Source organism: Filicampus tigris, chromosome 14, assembly GCF_054856515.1.
Source record: "Filicampus tigris isolate MCC_2025a chromosome 14, RoL_Ftig_1.0, whole genome shotgun sequence".
NCBI lineage: Eukaryota > Metazoa > Chordata > Actinopteri > Syngnathiformes > Syngnathidae > Filicampus > Filicampus tigris.
This window is the reverse complement of record NC_141230.1, coordinates 6,399,039-6,417,915: the sequence shown is the minus strand read 5'-3', so window position 1 is coordinate 6,417,915 and position 18,877 is coordinate 6,399,039. Positions and strand designations below refer to the sequence as shown.

Below are 18,877 nucleotides of genomic sequence, written 5' to 3'. Positions count from 1 at the left end.
TGGGTTCCAAGACATGTACCTAATGAAATGGCAACTGAGCGTACTCGTTAACGCATGCGCATTGCGCAGCAGGGTACGCAGTGGAGGAACTGCCCTCCTCCTCGCTAGCAGTGGAAGTGAGGAGGGCGCCAAATAGGAAGTACAGCAGACATGTTACCCAGCTCGGCTGCATCTCTCAACAAACCACAAGCAAGAACAAGCTGGTGGACCTCTAACACATGAATGATTCGGACCTCTTGGCGAGACGCTCTCCCGCCGAGATGGAAAAAGCCGACGTTTGGCCGTCTACGAAAAGTGAAGGTAAGAGTCGTGTTTGTTAGCCTCGCTTAGCTTAAACTCGTCACTTTTAGTGAATTCACGGCGGTGAGCAATTCTCGTTTGGGCGACAAATGTCCTGTGTGAGAGCTAAACATGTCCCCAATCTCTTCTAACAACATGTTCGGGTTTGACGACAAATCGAAGCGTTGAATTTAGCCGTGAATATGCTACAAAGACCACCGTGATGAGTCAGGTGAAGGTGGCACCAGTCTGGTTGTCATGGCAGCATAAAGTGCCAGTCTTAAAAAGTCATTAAATCGATTAATTTCTAAGCAAGGCATTAAAATGTCTTAAGAAATGTAAGCACGTGATAAGTGGGATTTTATGAATGTAAATAGTCTCAAATATAACAATAATAATAATGATGATGATGATAATAATGATGATAATCTTTCAAATATTTAAAAAAAAATACTTCACTGAATGTTTCGTGGTAATATCATGCATTCAGAATAGCAGAACCAACAAACCAATGGTGTGTTTTTGTCAGAATGAAAAAGTCTTGAATTTAACTTATCTTGCCATGAACTCGGACATGCACACACACATTTATGTTCATTATAATATTAATGAATTTTCGTATTTCATGTTGATGTATATTTTTCAAGTTTTGGTTAGTGTCTGGTGGCTCAATACAATATCGGCAATACAGTTATTATAAAATATGACATGCACAGATTATTTTTTACCAAATACAGTACAGTACAGGGTCCTTGATTTATTACAGAGCACCATTGGGAAGTGGAAATGCACTGTAGTCCAGAGGTGGACATTCCGTCCCTGAGACGGTACGGTCGGCCCATTTTGTGACTCTTTTAAAAAGGACGGACTAAGCAAGGACAGAGGTAGGTTATCGTCTGACTCTCTAATCGTCCCTAACCGGGTCAGGTACCGGCTGACGTGTTGTCTTGGGTCCTTTTAAAAAGCAAGACTGCTTGCTAATGTGCACAACACTGGAGTGCTCTTTTTCATGTGTGTTCCCTCCCTGCAGTATTGTTCTCACAGGCATAGCCTGCCCTCGAGTGGCCGGCCATTTCACTGATCAGGAAAAAAAACAAAACACTGCCCAGCTCTGCTGTAGTTATATCATTAACCAGTGATGGGAGTTAGGGCCCGACTGATTAATCGCCACCGATTATGGCCCTTCAAAATCGGCCACACGGCCGATGCTTGACGATTGTTTTTACCTTTTAAGTACATGTATGAAAATTGCAGTCGATTTTGTTATGATAATCACTTCCATAAATATGCGGTAAGTGAGGTTGTCTTGTGCCGCTTGACAAAGGTTTTCTTACGCCACTGCGCAGACTTATTCCTTGCATGCTGTTTGTAACCTCGAAACCATAAATGGCATGAAGTTGAAAGCATTAAAGCTAATGACTCTCATAGACCAAGAAAGATGGTAGTTATGGTACATTCCTGTTAGTCGTCATTGAGGGGCGAGTGGTTTCATCTTCCATGTTCGAATATTATATATTGCAGATTCGGGCGCTTATACTTTTTGCATCATTTAGTCATCTTATGAGACCAAATGGTACATTGCTAAACTGGTTAAGCCGTTCTGACAGTGTCTAGTCAAACTGATTCGATACAATATTGTATGTCCTCAGACATGGATCCAGACAGGGTAAGCATCTGGCCACGCATGGAGCCCTTCCTTCTGGGTGCCCTTCAGGTGAGTGTACGCGATCAAATCCTCCGTACGTTACAAAATAACTTGCTGGTGATTCCTCATCTTAGGTGGCCCCATCCTCCAAGCTTGGCCTGCACTACCTTCGCAAGATGGCCAACTACGTGCGCACCCGGGATGGCTGCTTCCCCTCCTTGACCTGGCTCATGTGGAGGCACATTGCATGTGGGAAGCTGCAGCTTGCAGAAGATCTAGCATGGCTCTACTTTGAGACCTTTGACCTCTTCACTGCCCACTCGCCCGGGGACCGACTGGAATGGGCAGAGTGTCTTTCCCAGTGCTCAAGTAAAAGTGAGCTTGACCAGCAGAGGAATGAGGTAAAAAAAAAAAAAATACATCAAAAAACTTTTTTTAGTTTAATTTTAAAATGTATAATTGCTTTACAATAATCCTGTGTTACCTGTATATCCTGGTTCAGACTTTGCATTGCGACGCCAGCTACTTGTGCATTTATAAATGGAACACATCTATTTTTAGTCGCCGATGCCCCAGCTATATCACAGCATCCAAAGCTTATCATGTATATTTTTTATTGAATTTTTGCTGAAGAGCATGAAATGCTCTACTTTACTTTGCTTTGCTGTACAAGAGGAAAATTCAGCAGTATGCCTAACGTAACCCCAACACATACCTTCCTTTATCATTATTGTTTTTTTCCAAAGTTTGTATGCCTCTATAAATGGAAGGAAAAAATGGGAAAAATTCTAAAGGATATTTTGTGGCTTAGACTACAGAATTGTGGAAATGCAAGTGTGGAGTAAACCTCTTCGATTGGATATGTTGTTCGAACCTTCTGCAAAGTCATTTGAACGAGTTGGTGGAGTTGTAAAAGACTATGCTAATTATATTGATAATACAATCGTGTGTAACTGCTCCAAGTGAAATGAAAAAGTATGGAGGATTTAAGGCACTCTATTGCCTCTGCATGTGGGCAAGGCGAGCCACAGGAAAAACACATGGAACAATAAGTCCAACACACCAATACATGATGAGACAACTCACAAAGACCACTGTCTGCCACAACAACCAGATACTCACACTGAAGCAAAGCCTGGACAACTCCAGGCTCCCTACTACTGACAACACTTGCTCGGCCATGCCTCTTATAGGCACATGTCAACATACAGGGGTTGGCATGTCAGGATTAGGAACTTTACGTTGATGTAGTTTCTTGTTTCCCAGAGGTCCGTGGACACGCTGCAGTTCCTCCTCTTCCTTCACATTCAACAGCTGAACCGCGTGTCTCTGCGTAAATCGCTCATTGGTGAGGAGTGGCCCAGCCATCGTACACGCTCTCCGTCTCCATCGGAACGTGAGGCCAAGACCAGCTCCCAGAACAAGGTCATCTTCATGTACTTTAACAGCTCACCCGTGACAACATTAGGTCCACTTCAAATGTCAAATGATAGCCAATACAAGAGCTGTAGCCATAATTTAGCCTTTGCTAAAATAACTATAGTAGAATGTAGGGGTGGGCGATATGACGATATTAGATCGTTAATCGGTTTAACGTGTTCATGATCTCATGAAGCCGTAAGATCGTTTGATTGTCTACATGGCACATTCTAAACATTTTAGCTCTATGGCGGCGCAAAGCCGTTGACGCGTATACCCGACCAACCAATCACAGTGACACTCCCCGCCTCCCTGTTTGTTTGTATAGCAGAAAAGTCACCACGAAGCAGTTGGGAGTTGGTCCTGAAAAGAAACTCCACATCCACAGTGTCGATTTTGTTTGGCTTTTCCTCAGAGGAGAAAGCGCAAACCAGTTGTTTGCAAAGTTTGCCGAGACTCTGTTCGGACGTCAGCGCCGACAGCCAAAGCAATCAGACACATGATAGCCAGAGGCAGCCGCTAGCTACAAGCTAACGCAACCCACGGTAACACAGTCATTTAACAAGGGCACTCCATATGATAAAACAAGCAAGCAGTGTAAAGAAGTAACTGAGGCAGTGACTTATTACCTTGCTGAAGACTGATTCACATTAAAACAGTGGAAAACGAGGGCTTTAAAAGACTTCAAAGTACTAGACCTGCATTATGAGCTGTGTTTTTATGTTTACATTATGTTCAATTTTATGTTTACATTCACTGCACATTTTGATAAAAATTGTCACTATTCAAATTAAAACCTGTTCAGAAAGTTTAGCTGGCTTAAAATGTCTTTTTTTTTCTTTTAAAGTTTTATATACATTTTGAATATGTTTTGTATGTTTAACATGAGGAAAATGGTCAGAAATGTGCAAATTAGTCTTAAAAAACTATGTAAAAAAAGAATTATCAATCACATTTTATTTATATAGCACTTTTCATACATAAAAATGCAACTCAAAGTGCTTTAAAACATTCAAAGCAAAACATAGAAATATCTTCAATCAAAAGAAAAGATAAATTATTTAAAAGTTGTTGAAAGCCAAACTAAAAAGGTGTGTCTTGAGCTTCCTCTTAAAAATATCAACAGTCTCTGCAGACCTGACATCCTCTGGCAGGCTATTCCAAAGGTGAGGACCAAAATGGCTGAATGCAGCCTCGCCATGCATTTTGGTCCTCACCCTTGGAATAAATAAAAGGCCGGCGCCAGAGGACCTCAGGATCCGCGAGGGCTGGTATGATAAAAGCAAATCAGATAAATAAGATGGCCCAAGACCATTAACACATTTATAAACTAATAAAAGTACTTTAAAATCGATCCTGAAACACACAGGATGATAAAATTGTGATCGTGGTTTTATTTTTTAAAAATCGCGAATCTGAGACAAAATGGATGCCACATGCCTCACTGTAAACAAATAGGCCTATGAGATGTTAGCTTTGTTTTAGTGATTCAGTGTTGTAATTTAGTTTTTTTCCATACAGGAAATGTGTTTTCATTGGATAGCAATGATATACCGTACAAGCAGTTCTCGAATTACAACGTACGCGACCTACGACATTTCGACTTAACGACGCCCGTGCCTCCTCCTCCATTTTGTCCCCAGCACCATAGTGACTACGTATACATTCGGGTTAAAGTCAAAATTCCGATTTCTGAAACATTCTGAATATCCCGTTTACATGATTGAGCGGACAGAGATGCTCTGGCATTTGTATAACCCACTGTGTACAGCGACACACAGCGTCATGACTCAAATGGACGTAATTCCCGCTTGTTACTTTCAACTGTCAATAATAAAACACTTGATATGCATGTCACTCACCACCTGAATGAAGCAGCCAGTTTCCTCCTCGCTCCAAAAGTGTGCTTTTGTACTGCATCTCTGGGCTTGTTTTCCTCTGCTTATGTATTTTTGATGGCATTCAAGCACTTCCTGTACTACAAAGCCCAGCATTCCTGGCGGTTGAGCAATGAGTACGGTATGCGCGAAGTGTGTTGATCGTGTCTCTTTGCACGCCGGCAGTATCTTTGCCATTTTTGCCCTCCTCTCCTCTTTCTCCATCCACTTCTCAGCAGTAATACTAAGTGCGGCATCTTGTGCTTTTTATTTTAATGCATTTTCATTTTTTATACAAAGTATTTTGACGTGTCCCTGTACTGTATTATCCAGAATTCAAAACAACAAAGGGAACTTTATTCTACTCTTTTACATATTAAAACAAATGCCGAACTCAAGTAAATAAGTGTTATATTATTGTTACTATTGTAATTGAGGGGTTTTTGGAGCACAGACTTCTGCTAAGTCACACGATATGAACAAAAGTGGTCAACATCAAATCAATTGTTTATTTATTTGATGCGTTTTGCTTGTTCAGTAGAACTGGGACGACCAGGCCCACCTGTCCTTTGTGCAGAGCCACCTTGCGGAGCTTCTCGAGCTGCTGGTGGAGCCGAGCCAGCTGTCCGAGTCCGGTACGGTCCCGCGTGACTGTCAGGTGTGTGGACCACTCGCTTGTGTTGGCTCACAGCAGGTTAGCGACGCCTGACCTGTACCCTGACCGCTTCCAGATCTCCCTGGAGGCCGTGCGCAGCCTGGGCCTGCTCCTGGAGGGCTGGGTGCACCCGGGCAGGCCTGTCCAACCCGTCCATAGGTTGCTGAGTAAAGGTCCGCTCCAGATGCATGCAGGCTATTCTGCGCTCAGCCATTCCTTCCCTCTGCACCAGCTCATCTCCTGTCTTCAACATAACCTCACCCTCAATCCATTTGGGATCACGTCCTGCCTTCGCTCAGGGAAGAAGCTAGCCTGGGCCCAACAAGGTACCCGAAACCTTAAACAATGCACAAATCTCATCCTCCAAGCTCTCCCTTACTTTACCTTACCTTTCTTGTGCTATCTAGTGGAGGGGGCTATGAAGCGTGCCAGGATAGCCCGAAACACTCACATGGCCCCAGCGGGTAGTAAGATGGTGCTCATGTCTCAGGTCTGTAAGCAGACCCTGGCCAAGACCTCTGACAAGATGACGGGAGCCAACATTAAGATCCACCGATGCTCTGACGCCTTCATCTACCTCCTCTCGCCTCTCAGGTTAATAATGTCCACTTACAGCTCTTCGGACACAAGCCAGCTGCTTGAAAGGCTGGAAATTTGCAAAGCAAAAGGTTCAATGAGTCAAATGCTATTTCTTTCACAATAGCTTTCATACAGCAATGACAGAATGAATACTGTATACAGTACTGTAAAACCTATTGGTGCAAGTCAGTTGATAAAATGTGTTTTGTCTTCTGTTACAACAGCATAGGATAATACCTATTAAAATTCTCAATCTCATACAGTAATCATATACAGCCAATACAGTATGTATTTCAATTACAGTACCATTTTCACAGATGTAAGTAAGGTATTGGGAAAGCTATCATTTTATGCATGTACTGTATTCTCCGGACTATAAGCCGCACCTTTATATAAGCTGCACCCATTCTATTTTTAAACAATTAATGAAAAAAACATATATAAAGAGTCACTGATAGTGTAGTGGTGCATGTGCCCGAGTTGTGTGCGGGCAGTGTGGGATCGATTCCCGCTCAGTGATTGTGTCTGTGTGTGTGCCCTCCTAATAGGGTTGTGTCGGGAAGGGCATCCGGCGTAAAATGCTTTGCCAAATCAATGATGCGGATCGAGCTGCGCTTGATTCGCTGTGGCGACACCTGAGGGGAAAAGCCGAAAGGATACCACCAATGAAAAAAACATATATAAGCCGCACCTATCTATGTTGAAAAATGTTATATTTACTGCATTTACAGAACGATTTTGAACTGGAAATGTACATGTATGTACCTGAACAGATTCTTTCCTAACAGTGTTTTTTAACATGGCGGCAACTTTGCTGATTAAAACGGAACAGAACCAAGAGAACATAAACAGTACTTATCTTCATTTCACTGCCCGCTGCTACTCCAGTTTGTCAGCTAATGGCCACCTTTTATTGTTCTACTACATACTACATACCACCTAATGCAATAACGAAATGCATAGCGTCCTCGCCTCTTGAACTCCTCCACCTGCAGGCACATCCCGATAATGGCAATTGTACTGTATTGTACAGTAATTCCGGTTAGAGCGCCCCTAGCGGTGAAAGAAAAATCCACAGAATAGCTGCACCGGACTATAAACCGCAAGGTTCAAAACCTAGGAAACAAGTAGCAGCTTATAGTCCGGAAAATACGGTATACAGTGATCCCTCGCTACTTCGCGCTTCAACTTTGGCGCCCTCCGTGCATAGCAGATTTTTCAGAAGCATTCATAACTAATTAAAAATGAAACAACACAGCCATATCGGCAGCTATATTGCAGAAAGACATGAGTTGACCTGATCCGGATTTTACATTTGGCAGCAATTTCTTGTTGAACGTGTGAAACAAACTTATTTCTGTCAAATCTTACTCAGGTTGAGTAAAAACTGTTTTGTGCCCGCACAGTCAGAAGATGCAGCATTGTGTTTAATCCGGACCTGATTCCGATTTAACATTTCGGGTTTTTTTCCCCCCAGGTCAGTTAGTGTGGACAAGTGCAGAGATTGCACAGTGGTTCTGGGTCCAGTGGAGACCAGTGTGCATGTGCACTGCTGCCAGAACGTGCGCGTGGTGTGCGCGGCGGGCAAGCTCATCGTTGGGGCCTCATCGCGCTGCACGCTCCACGCCATGACGCCCACACATCCTCTGCTCCTGTCCGGTAACACTGACATCACCCTTGGTCCCTTCCACACCTTCTACCCCTCCCTGGAGGACCACATGGCCAGCGTGGGGCTGGCGGTGGTCCCTAACGTGTGGGACCAGCCCCTGCTGCTGGGGACAGACGCAGTAAAGCCTTCCACTAACCCGGACGCGGCTTGCTACCGCCTCCTGCCTCCAGAGGAGTTCCACATGCTGGTGGTGCCTTTCCACATGAAGGGGGACACGTGTGAAGTCCCGGGGGGGTTGGCGCCGCGCTATCAGGCAGCACTCGATGACAAGCAGAAGAGGATACAAAGATGGCAGAAGACTGTCATGGATGCCCAGTTGAACAAGTGAGTGGCAAATATAGATGGGCTTGTAGCTCAATATCTTTAAGCAACCATGGGAACAATTACATTTATTTGTTAAATGATATCATATTATGTATTTATATGGGTATTTCCAATAACCAGCGCTTGGGTGACAAGTCCGGGGTGTACGCTGCCTATTGCCTGAAGTAAATCTGACCAAATTTGAGGATAAGCAGTTATAGAAGATTGACAGATGGATTTTTATTTTTTGCAAGCTTTGTAAGAAAAAAAAAAAGGCATGTTTTCTTCTTGGGACAACAAACTAGTTGCAAACAAATCAACATCGCCTCTGTTGGTTTGTAGTGCACTCCATTTTGCCTCAATTGTTTCAAGACATGATTAATCAACAATTGCATCTCTAAAGTGGAAAACTTGATCACAACTGATTCTCACATTCATTTATTTTTTTTAAACACTTAAGAATATACTGAAAAATACACATTGGTAGAATTAAAGGGACACTTGGCTGAGCTTAACATTGGCACATAATAGGTTTGCGTGTAAAAATGACATCAGTACTAAAATGCCCACCTCAAAAGACTCTAGTGATTTAAGGGCTTTTCTTGTGATTAGGTTTATGAAAAATTTCCCCGCCCCTTTTGGGGGCGTGGCTTATGTTATGTTTTCGGTCTCAGCTGTCCACATCTCGGGAGGGAGCCAAGCCTGGTAATATTGCTCGCTTTGTCAGTTCTGTTGTCTAAAACGGCGACCGATCGCCACCAAAATGCAAATGCACATTACTACTCTTGTCCACTTCAACCTGTGAAAGTATAAAAGTATTAAAAAAAATCTCAGTCATCACAATCAGGCAGAGATGTCAGAGCTTCTATATGACTTGAGGTGTCCACGTCTCCTCAAAAGCGGCCAGTGATCCTTTAATGGAGTACCGAAGTTTTTCAAGTTTTATAGAGAGTAGCAACTCTTTAACCCACCTGTCATGGGAGGGAGGTCGAGGGAGTTTCCAGTTAAGTAATATAAGTCGCCTAGCTAGCAAGGTAGAAAAGGCAAGAACTGTCCGTAAAGGTTTCGAAGTCACTGGATGTAGGGGGGCGCCAAACAAAGCCACAAAAGGTTCAGGGGTGATAATCACGCCATAGGCCGTGTTAATAGTTTTGAAAATATCTTCCCAAAATGTGGCAAGCCTGGGACAGGACCAGAACATATGGGAATGGTCTGCTGGAGACAACTTGCATCTATTACATGCATCGTTTGTATTCGGAAAAATCTGAGATAATTTAAGATTCGTGTAGTGGGATTTATGTACGACCTTGCACTGTAAAAGGCCGTGCATCGCACAAATTGAAGAGAAGTGCACTAAGTGTAACGCCCGTTGGCAATACTCGTCGGGTATCGAGGTATCCAATTCCCTTCCCCAGGACTCCTTTGGACCAGAAGGTGGGCCTGCTACCGCGGTGCCAATAAGACCATAAATGTTAGAAATCAGCTGTTTCTTTTTCCGGTCAAGTGAGAAAATCAACTCTGGAAGACTTAATCTGGGAGAACAAACTATATTTAACAATCTTCTCGGGTTGTGAAATGAGTGCCTCCCCGGCATGAATCCTGTTAGATCCGGAAAAATTATGCTTGGTAGGATCTGTTGAAGACGGCGGGCAAGGATCTTTGAGAGTATTTTCAAATCTACGTTTAAAAGTGAAATGGGCTGGTAACTCTCACACAAAAGTGGATCTTTGGCACTTTTCAGCAAGAGAGAGATTGAGGCCTCCAACATAGTGGGGGGGAGAAGAACTTCAGCAAAAGATTCATTATATACTTTCTAAAGGACCGGAGCAATAGTAGATGAAAACAATTTAAAGAACTCAGCGGTGAACCCATCTGGGCCTGGGATCTTGCCGTTCTGGAGCGCAGAGATAGCTTGATTGGAGCTTTATACCCCCACCCCCTTCCCTCCCCGACTAAAGGTAGGATAACGGGACGGCTAATAGCAACAACTACCTTCAGGCCGTTAAAACAAAAGACGTTAGCACAACAACATTAGCTCCTTGCTGTCCCCACGCAGCATGTGGAGGTGGTCATGAACCTATGTCTTCATGTCGCGGGGAGTTGCCTCCCAAGCAGTCGCGTGTGTTGTCCGACACCGCTTGCAGCCGCCAGCAAGCGTCAATGTTCAGCAAACAAAAACTTCCAGCGAGGAGGCTGACTGCACAGTCGCATTGGAACGTACCGTTTCGGCTGTTTCGTTCCATTGGACGGCGTGTTGTCGGTTGAATAACTGTGGCCATTCCTCATCCAAATAAATGTGCAATTGTGCATGTCCACTCATTCCCACTTCAGTCTCTGTAAATATCCTGACTGGTGTTAAATGCTTCGCTTGTCCTAACCGTGATCAGCAAAGAAGCAGTGTTTTTTTGTGGGTTTTTTTTTGTTTGTTTTTTTAAGCAAAGTAGTGTGCGCTCGTCCCAGCATAAATCTATGTAGCTCATGCTCACTTCCACATTTCCTCATTCTCATAAATCAGCCACAGAGAGGTTAACCCTTTTGATATGTTGAAGTGGTCATTAGTAAGAATGTCCACATAAATTTTGGTGCCAATTGATCACCGTTTTTGGACATTATAAGCAATTAAAGTACAATTATTTCCAATGGAGAGTTTGGAATCGGTTCCTCCAGTGACTATGACCGAACAAGGATAGAACGGTAGGGGGCGCAGCCATTCTCCTCATTAACAAGAGGCGTTATTCATGGCATTCACTTATTTCCTAATTCCTCCCAAATGTATTGATAAAATAGAAAATGACAACTCTTTCAATTTTCCTGATCAAAAAATATATAAATTGAACTTGTCAGTGAAAACATGGCCATCCCGGCCCCACCATTGCTTTAATGTAGCATATCAGGAAAATATGGAACTATTTGAAGTGTCTTTTTAAAAATTCCAGTTTCTTGTCCAATTTGTGAAGTTATAAATTTCATGGGCAATGGTGATGTATACTTGTGTAGTGTAGCTCTTGCCAGAATTCTTAACTGAAAGGTGTAATGCAAATGGCAACTGATTATTGAAAAAAAATACTCCAAAACAAAACTATAAGAATTGTGTTGTAAGTTTGCAGAAGAATATTTGTTTCAATGGAAGCACTTGCGCTGTAATAAATATTAAAATATATCTTGGAAAGAGGAAATAAGCACGAACTACCAGCGAGTCACATCCTGTGCCCCCAATGCAATGCAGTCATAACTGCGCTAGCATGTACATTAAATACCAAACAAAGTAGTTAGCATACACAGGCTGTGTTGTTGCTGTATTTTTCCATTGCATGACTTTAGTGTTTGGATGGAGAGTGAAGCCAATAGTCAATAACAAAGTTAGCTAATGTGAATGGTAACAGTAGTTTCACTATTGCTCGAGGGACAATGTACTCACTGTGACCCTGACTGGACAGTGCAACAACAATACAATGTTTGACTTAATATACATAACTTCACTTGCCACAGCCTCCACTTCTAATGACATCACTTTTACAATGATAATGACAATGTCCCCCAGTAGCCCGCACACATCCACCAATTCCAAATACTTCAAAGCATGGTCGGCCTTAAAAATATCCATATCGGTCGGGCCCTAGTCATGAACCCTGGGTTCACAAAAAATAAAAGTTGATGGAGAGCGACAATTGATTAACTTGGCGTACCCGTTCTCATTGTTGCCATTTTATAGAAAAGTGACCTGCCAAAGAAAGGCAAAAGGTCAACATTTACAGGCAGTTATGTACCAGTCCTGTTGGTGGTAGTGGGTGCAAACTCTCAAACCCATCTGCTGCATTTCGAGAAATCAATGCAAGTGAGCTGTACAAGCTAAAAAAAAGTGATTTAAAAAAAAAAAAAAAAAAAAAAAGGTGTTCGCCCACTGTGTTGTTCACCTACACTGGCCCCGCTACAGGGCAGTTAACGGAAATCCTTGCTGTATTGCAGAAATCAGTAATGGCCTCACATGTGGGAGATGAGAGACACACTTAACTGAATGCTGGGAGAACAGTAAAAAAACATACTGAACACAGAATCAGCTGTTAGCCACAGTTCATGTCACTCACACACTCAATGTAGACTCGCTATAGCTTCAGCTAGTGGTGGGTGATCTGGCAAAAATACAGATCGTGATTTAAAAAAAAAATAAAATCACGATCACGATTTTATCATGATTCTTTATTTACATCGTTTTTTTAAGACTAATTTGCACATTTCTAACCAATTTCCTCATCTTAAACATATAAAACATATTTAGAATGTATATAAAACTCTAAAAGAAAAAAAAAGACAGTCAGCTAAGCTTTGTGAACAGGTTTTAATTTGAATAGTGACATTTTTTATCAAAATGTGCAGTGAATGTAAACAAAGGTAACAATGTACACAAAAAAACAGCTCATAACGCAGGTCTAGTACTTTGAAGAGTCTTTTAAAACCCTCGTTTTCCACTGTTTTAATGGGAATCATGTCTTCAGCAAGGTAATAAGTCACTGCCTCAGTTACTTCTTTACACTGCTTGCTTGTTTTTTCATTTGGAGTGCCCTTGTTAAATGACTGTGTTACCGTGGGTTGCGTTAGCTTGGAGCTAGCAGCTGCCTCCGACTACCAATGGTCTAATCTCCGTTTGCGTTTGCTGTCGGCGCTGACGTCCGAACCGAGTCCCTGCAAACTTTGCAAACAACTGGTTTGCGCTTTCTCCTCTGAGGAAAAGCCAAACCAAATCGACACTGTATGTCGAGTTTCTTTTCGGGACCAACTCTGCTTCGTGGTGACTTTCCGCAATAGCTCCCTGCTATACAAACAAACAGGGAGGCGGGGAGTGTCACGTACGGTGCACTGTGCGTGCTGTGATTGGTTGGTCGGGTATATGCGTCAGCGACTTTGCGCTGCCATAGAGCTAAACTGTTTAGAATGTGCCATCAACGATCTTTCGGCTTTATGAGATCGTGAACACGTTAAACCGCTTAACGATCTAATATCGTCATATCGGCCACCCTTAGCTTCAGCCAACATATCTAATGCACAGATACATACTACAATACATACAGAATTTTCTGTACATGATATACTTGGGATTTTTCTTTTGGGAAAGTGTGTTTCAATATGTTTAATTGTGATTACAGCGCACAGAATAGCTAACTTCTTTTGGTCACTTCTAAAATGTGTTCTTTCTATAGGGAGCAGAAGTGCAAGTTCCAGGAACTGGTGGAGGCGAAGTTCCACGAGTGGCTCCTGGAGACGGGACACAGGCAGGAACTGGACAGTCTGATCCCTCCCCCCATGTCCTCTCTGCAGGTCTCCAACGGTGCCGCGGTGAACAACGACACGTACATTAAGACAGGGGGAGCGGTGGGACAGTCGCCTATGGCTTGTTGAGTTGTTTTCCTCAACCTTAGTACTATTTATTTCAAATGAAGAAATTGTCATGGACATTTGTGGCGTAAAAATGTAGGGATTAACCTTGAATCCAATGTTCCTTCGTTGTTTGAATGTGTCATTAAGACTGGTCAATTGTGTTGATGTGCTGTTTTCTGCATTCAAACTGATTAAGGGAAATTCTGCAGTTTTGATGAATTACATAAATGTAAGACTTAGCACTGAGTCGAGCACAGACCACCACCATAATCATTTAATCGACAAATGCTCTGAATATGAACTCTTTTAACATATTTGAAATTTAGTATGGCCATCAGAGGACATTTTAAAAGCGAAACTGGCTGATAAGAAAATGATTTACCACCTTGATACAATTGATACTCCCTTGCATATGTCCAAATCTTATTAGGATTCATGTATTACTGAATAATTCTTCTACACCACCAAAATTAACTACTCCTGTAGTTCGTTTGGATTGTCATGCGCTATCAACGAGATCACTTTTTATTTTCCATAATGGGAAAAGTGGTTTGTAAACGTGACTGCAAATCTGAATGTTGATTGACATGAAAGTGTTGATTCACTCATTTGCCACCCAACCACATGCGCTTCAAAGAATATTTTTCTATCAGTCACTGTATTTAACATGTATATTATATTTTTGTATTCATCCAAAAGACCTCCTTGTTTGCATTTCATACCTTCAATATGTCAAGGTTAGCTTCCTCTGTACAAAGTGAGCCATTAAAAACAACCTGTTATTGCATTGGAGATGATGACTGTAAAACAATGGATGAATTCTGCTTTCACACTCTTCTATGCAGCTTTTAATAATTTATGTTTGCTCATGAAAAAAATAAAATAAAGATGCTCACTTCGATGTAAGAGTGTTGTGCTATTTTCACATTTGGAATAATACACATCAGTTTGAATTGTTTATAAATTATATACCGTAAATAAATGGTGTCACGGCAGTATCTGGATGCATCCACAAGGCAGAAATAAGTCCTGAGCTGGCAGCTCCTCCCTCGCCAGGTGGGGGCAACCCGGCGGAACTGGCACGTGCGATATGGTGAGGGGAGGGCGGGCACTGGACGTGGGGTCATTGGACGCTTACCATGCCCGGCATTCATTATGCCGTAATCCTTCCTCGCTTTTCTGGAAAAACTGAATAGCGCTGAAATCACTGACTCAATTTTTGGATCTCATTTTCATGACAAAGCGATTGTTCCCCTGTTTGCCTCCCACTGTTGGCGCTCCCCAACGTGGCGAGGCAGGGCTATAAAAGGGTGCGCTGGAGGTCTCAGTACAACACCGAGACCTCAGGGCAGACACCGACCACCGCCGGCACCTTTGCATCACAGAGACTCCGCCGCAACATTCTATCCAAGATGGGCAGGGTGAGTTTAGGCAAATCTACACGAAAAACGTTGGCGTTTACGTCTGGTTTCCCGACTGGGCCTTGGGAATGATCACCGATAACTCCAAATGTAATTCTTGGCTGGACGGGCAAATTTGCAGTCTGCCTTGGGGATGCCGTTGGCAGCATAGTGGTTCCCATAGCTGGCATGGGATCCATTGCCATTGGAGTGGGACTGGTCATTCCAACTGAATTCCCTGCAGTAGACTGGTACCCAATCCACGATGTAGTCTATCGCCGCATGCCTTAAATCAGACTCAGACAGAGAATTCCAGTGGCAGCGTAGTGGCTCAGTTCTTCAGCTACAATCATAACCCAGCATAAGTGGTACAAAACATTGAACGGATGGAATTCTTCACTAGACAGGCAAATCGTGGGGAATATTTTAAGACGTTTTCTAATCGTACTGGAGAAAATGTTACCAATAGTCCTGTTCTGCAGATTGTCTTCTATGAGGACAAGAACTTCCAGGGCCGCCGGTACGAGTGCGACAGCGACTGCTCCGACTTCCACACCTACTTGAGTCGCTGCAACTCCATCCGCGTGGAGAGCGGCGCTTGGGTGGTGTACGAGCGGCCCAACTACCTGGGCTACCAATACGTCCTGACCCGGGGCGAGTACCCCGAGTACCAGCGCTGGATGGGCCTGAACGACCGCCTCAGCTCTTGCAAGATGATCCACTTTGTGAGTCCAGGGCCAACTGTTGTGCCCTCATTCATTTGTAGGACTTGAATGCTTCAAAGACACTATTGTCTTGATGCTGCAGGGCAGTGGTGGGAAGTACAGTACAAATACTGTTAAAGTACTTTTTTTTTCTTTCAAGAATTTGTTCTATGCAAGCCCAATAGTTGAAACAGGGCATTCTGATAAATATTGCGTTTGTGGAATAAGTGTTAATCCACTCGTATTTAGCCATCTCTGGGGGCGGCCATTTTGTCTTCTGTCGACTGAAAATGACATCACAACTGCTCACAACAACCAATCACGGCTCAGATTCAGAAAACAGGTCAGACATGGCTAAAAACGAGTGCGTTTTGCTGCTTAATTTATATTCCACAAATGCAAAATTAATCAGAATGCCGTTTTTCAACTAGTGAGCCTGCTGGGAACATATTCTTGAAAAAAATATGTTTGGGTTGACTTCCGCTTTAGTAGATTTTTATCAGGTATTTGTACTCAACCTGAGTTTTTTTTTTTTTTTTTTAACATTTACTACTACTACTTTTGAAAACAGATATCTATGCTTCTTACTTCAAATAGGCTTCTTACTTTATTCGACCTCTGCAATATTTTGATTGATTGAGAGCTCAAGTACCAGATCTTGACAAATGAGACGCAACAGACCGGCAGAAGTAAGCTACATCCATGGAGCATTATAAGAGCATTGTTTGATGTTGTCAGGTCCAAGCTTTACTCATGGCAAAAATGTGTCGGCCTAAAAATAACCGAGTTCTGATATTCAAAAACTCAAATCTAGTGATCTCACACATTTTCGCAACTTGGTGCCATCTTGTTGCCAAGGAACTATGGTGAAGTAAGTTGAGGAGTCTCATGTAGTGCTTTGCACCATCTTGTGGCATCTTGGTGCCAAGGAACTTTGTTGAAGTGAGTGGAGGACCATCATGTAGTCCTTTGCCACAATCTTCTGGCAACTTTAGGCGATTACATAACTTTTTAGGGAATCGACAATTACTCGTGGATTTTTGGCAATTAGTGGCAGGGCTTGTTTTGAAGTGTAGCCAACACTAGCTAGGTCTTATTTAAAGGGGAAGTCATCCCAAAAATATTTTTTTCAAGAATATGTTCTATAGCTATCTCAGGGGGTGGCAATTTTGTCACTTCTGTCGACTGAAAATGACATCACAACTACTCAGGGCTCAGGTAACGACCAATCACGGCCGACCTGTTTCTGAAGCTGAGCCGTGATTGGTCGTTACCTGAGCCATGAATAGTTGTAATGTCATTTTCAGTCGACAGAAGTGACAAAATGGCCGCACCCTGAAATGGTTAAAACCGGGTGGATTAACTCTTATTCCACAAACACAATATTTATCACAATGCCTTGTTTCAACTATTGGGTCTGCATTGAACATATTCTTGTAAAAAATATGTGTGGGTTGACTTCCCCTTTTAAAATAACAACAACAACAACAACAACTGACAAACCATGTCAACATAGGTATTGCATGTATTGCATTTTTGTGCACTAGTGATGTAGTGGTAGATGCAGCTGCCTTTCATGATTTCCAGCTAGTTTTACACATGTAACTAAGTGCAGCTTGTGAATACATTTGTCCAGCTAACCCAATGCCTGCAGCTACATTCAGGGTTAGCAGCAGTCATACCCCCAGAAATCAATTGACTTTGACAAGGCCCATATACAATTGATTGCGTATCTCTGGCGGGCAAAGGGAAAATCTAAGGCCCCCCAAATGACATCCCATCCCAGGTTTGCATCGTGCTTTCCCTGACTCCTCCCTTTCTGCCCATCATTCCAGACCAGCGGGGGCGCCTACAAGATGCAGCTGTATGAAAAGGCCGACTTTGGGGGCAAGGCTTTCGAGGCCACGGAGGACTGCCCCTCACTCCTGGAGAAGTTCCGCTGGAGGGAGGTGAACTCATGCAAGGTCTTCGACGGCTGGTGGGTGTTCTACGAGCACCCCAACTACCGCGGCCGCCAGTACTTCCTGGAGAAGGGCGAGTACCGCAAGCCCGGCGACTGGGGCGCGGCCAGTGCTGCGGTCCAATCCTTCAGGCGTCTCACTGAATGAATCGCCCTCACTTTGAAACTCCCCCGTCCTCGCCCCGCGCAACCACGATGCTACGCTATGATCCATGACAGGAAATGAGAAACATTTGAACTGAGGTCAACAAAATAAAAGCCTGTCCAGAAAGCAGACAAAAACGTCTCTAATTTTGAAATTTGTCTGTGTAGTTTTGCAAACATTCAACAGTTTGGTTTATGTATTGTACATCTTTCAATTTGAATTCAAAGTGAATAGAAACCAGTCCAGGGTGTAGTCTGTACGCAAGACAACTGAGACAGAAAATGCTTTTGGTGGAGTAGTGCTACACAGAGTTGACTTGATGTGACTAGCACTTGATATGGCTTGAACCCTACTTATCCTAACCCTTGCTGAAAAAAAAATCTAATTTGAAAACCGAACCATACAGTAAAACCTCAACCCAGCCTTGACACTCTATTTGACTCTATTTAACTCGTTATTTGAAACCCTAACCCTGGTTTGAAAACATACAGCCTTTGCTTGAACCCCTAATCTGAAACTCTACTTTGAAGCCTTACCCTGTCTTGAAACCTTAACTCTGCTTCAAACTCAAAATTGAAACCCTACTTAAATACATTTCTTTAAAAAAATAAAATAAAATAAAAGGAAACTCTACTTTGAAACCTAAACAGCGTCTTGAAACCTCGATTTGGAAGCCTAATTTAAAATGATAATCCAGCCTAAAACCACAAATTTATCTTGAAATGCCAATTTGGAACCTTGGCTGTGTCTTGAAATCCCAATTTGAAACCCTTATGCTGTTTTAAACCCTACTGTGAAACTTTAACCCGGGATTAAAACGCTAATGTGAAAACCTAACCCTTGTTTAAACCGTAAAGCAGGTTGGAAAC

The 18,877-nt window shown here is 42.9% G+C and overlaps 2 protein-coding genes across 2 annotated transcripts; both read left to right on the top strand.

The window, feature by feature from the left end:
- Positions 1-36: 36 nt before the first annotated feature.
- On the top strand, positions 37-14,705 carry tbccd1 (TBCC domain containing 1). Its single transcript, XM_086052633.1, has 9 exons — positions 37-300; positions 1,929-1,993; positions 2,059-2,325; positions 3,191-3,349; positions 5,762-5,878; positions 5,952-6,201; positions 6,283-6,469; positions 7,932-8,447; positions 13,622-14,705. Exons 1-9 carry the CDS (start codon positions 219-221, stop codon positions 13,818-13,820), a joined length of 1,842 nt encoding a protein of 613 aa, XP_085908759.1. The 5' UTR covers positions 37-218; the 3' UTR covers positions 13,821-14,705.
- A 351-nt stretch (positions 14,706-15,056) lies between these two features.
- On the top strand, positions 15,057-18,149 carry crygs2 (crystallin, gamma S2). The gene is made up of 3 exons (XM_086052640.1): positions 15,057-15,220; positions 15,682-15,924; positions 17,739-18,149. The coding sequence occupies exons 1-3, from the start codon at positions 15,212-15,214 to the stop codon at positions 18,009-18,011; spliced, it is 525 nt and encodes a 174-aa protein (XP_085908766.1). The 5' UTR covers positions 15,057-15,211; the 3' UTR covers positions 18,012-18,149.
- Positions 18,150-18,877: the final 728 nt, after the last annotated feature.

What these genes read in the sequence shown, in the direction of transcription:
- tbccd1 (XM_086052633.1), top strand. Translation starts at nt 219, where the DNA reads ATGAATGATTCGGACCTCTTGGCGAGACGCTCTCCCGCCGAGATGGAA. An exon ending in TCCTTCTGGGTGCCCTTCAG is followed by an intron (nt 1,994 to 2,058) that starts GTGAGTGTACGC and finishes TCCTCATCTTAG; the next exon opens with GTGGCCCCATCCTCCAAGCT. An exon ending in CGGTCCCGCGTGACTGTCAG is followed by an intron (nt 5,879 to 5,951) that starts GTGTGTGGACCA and finishes GACCGCTTCCAG; the next exon opens with ATCTCCCTGGAGGCCGTGCG.
- crygs2 (XM_086052640.1), top strand. An exon ending in CTTGCAAGATGATCCACTTT is followed by an intron (nt 15,925 to 17,738) that starts GTGAGTCCAGGG and finishes CCATCATTCCAG; the next exon opens with ACCAGCGGGGGCGCCTACAA.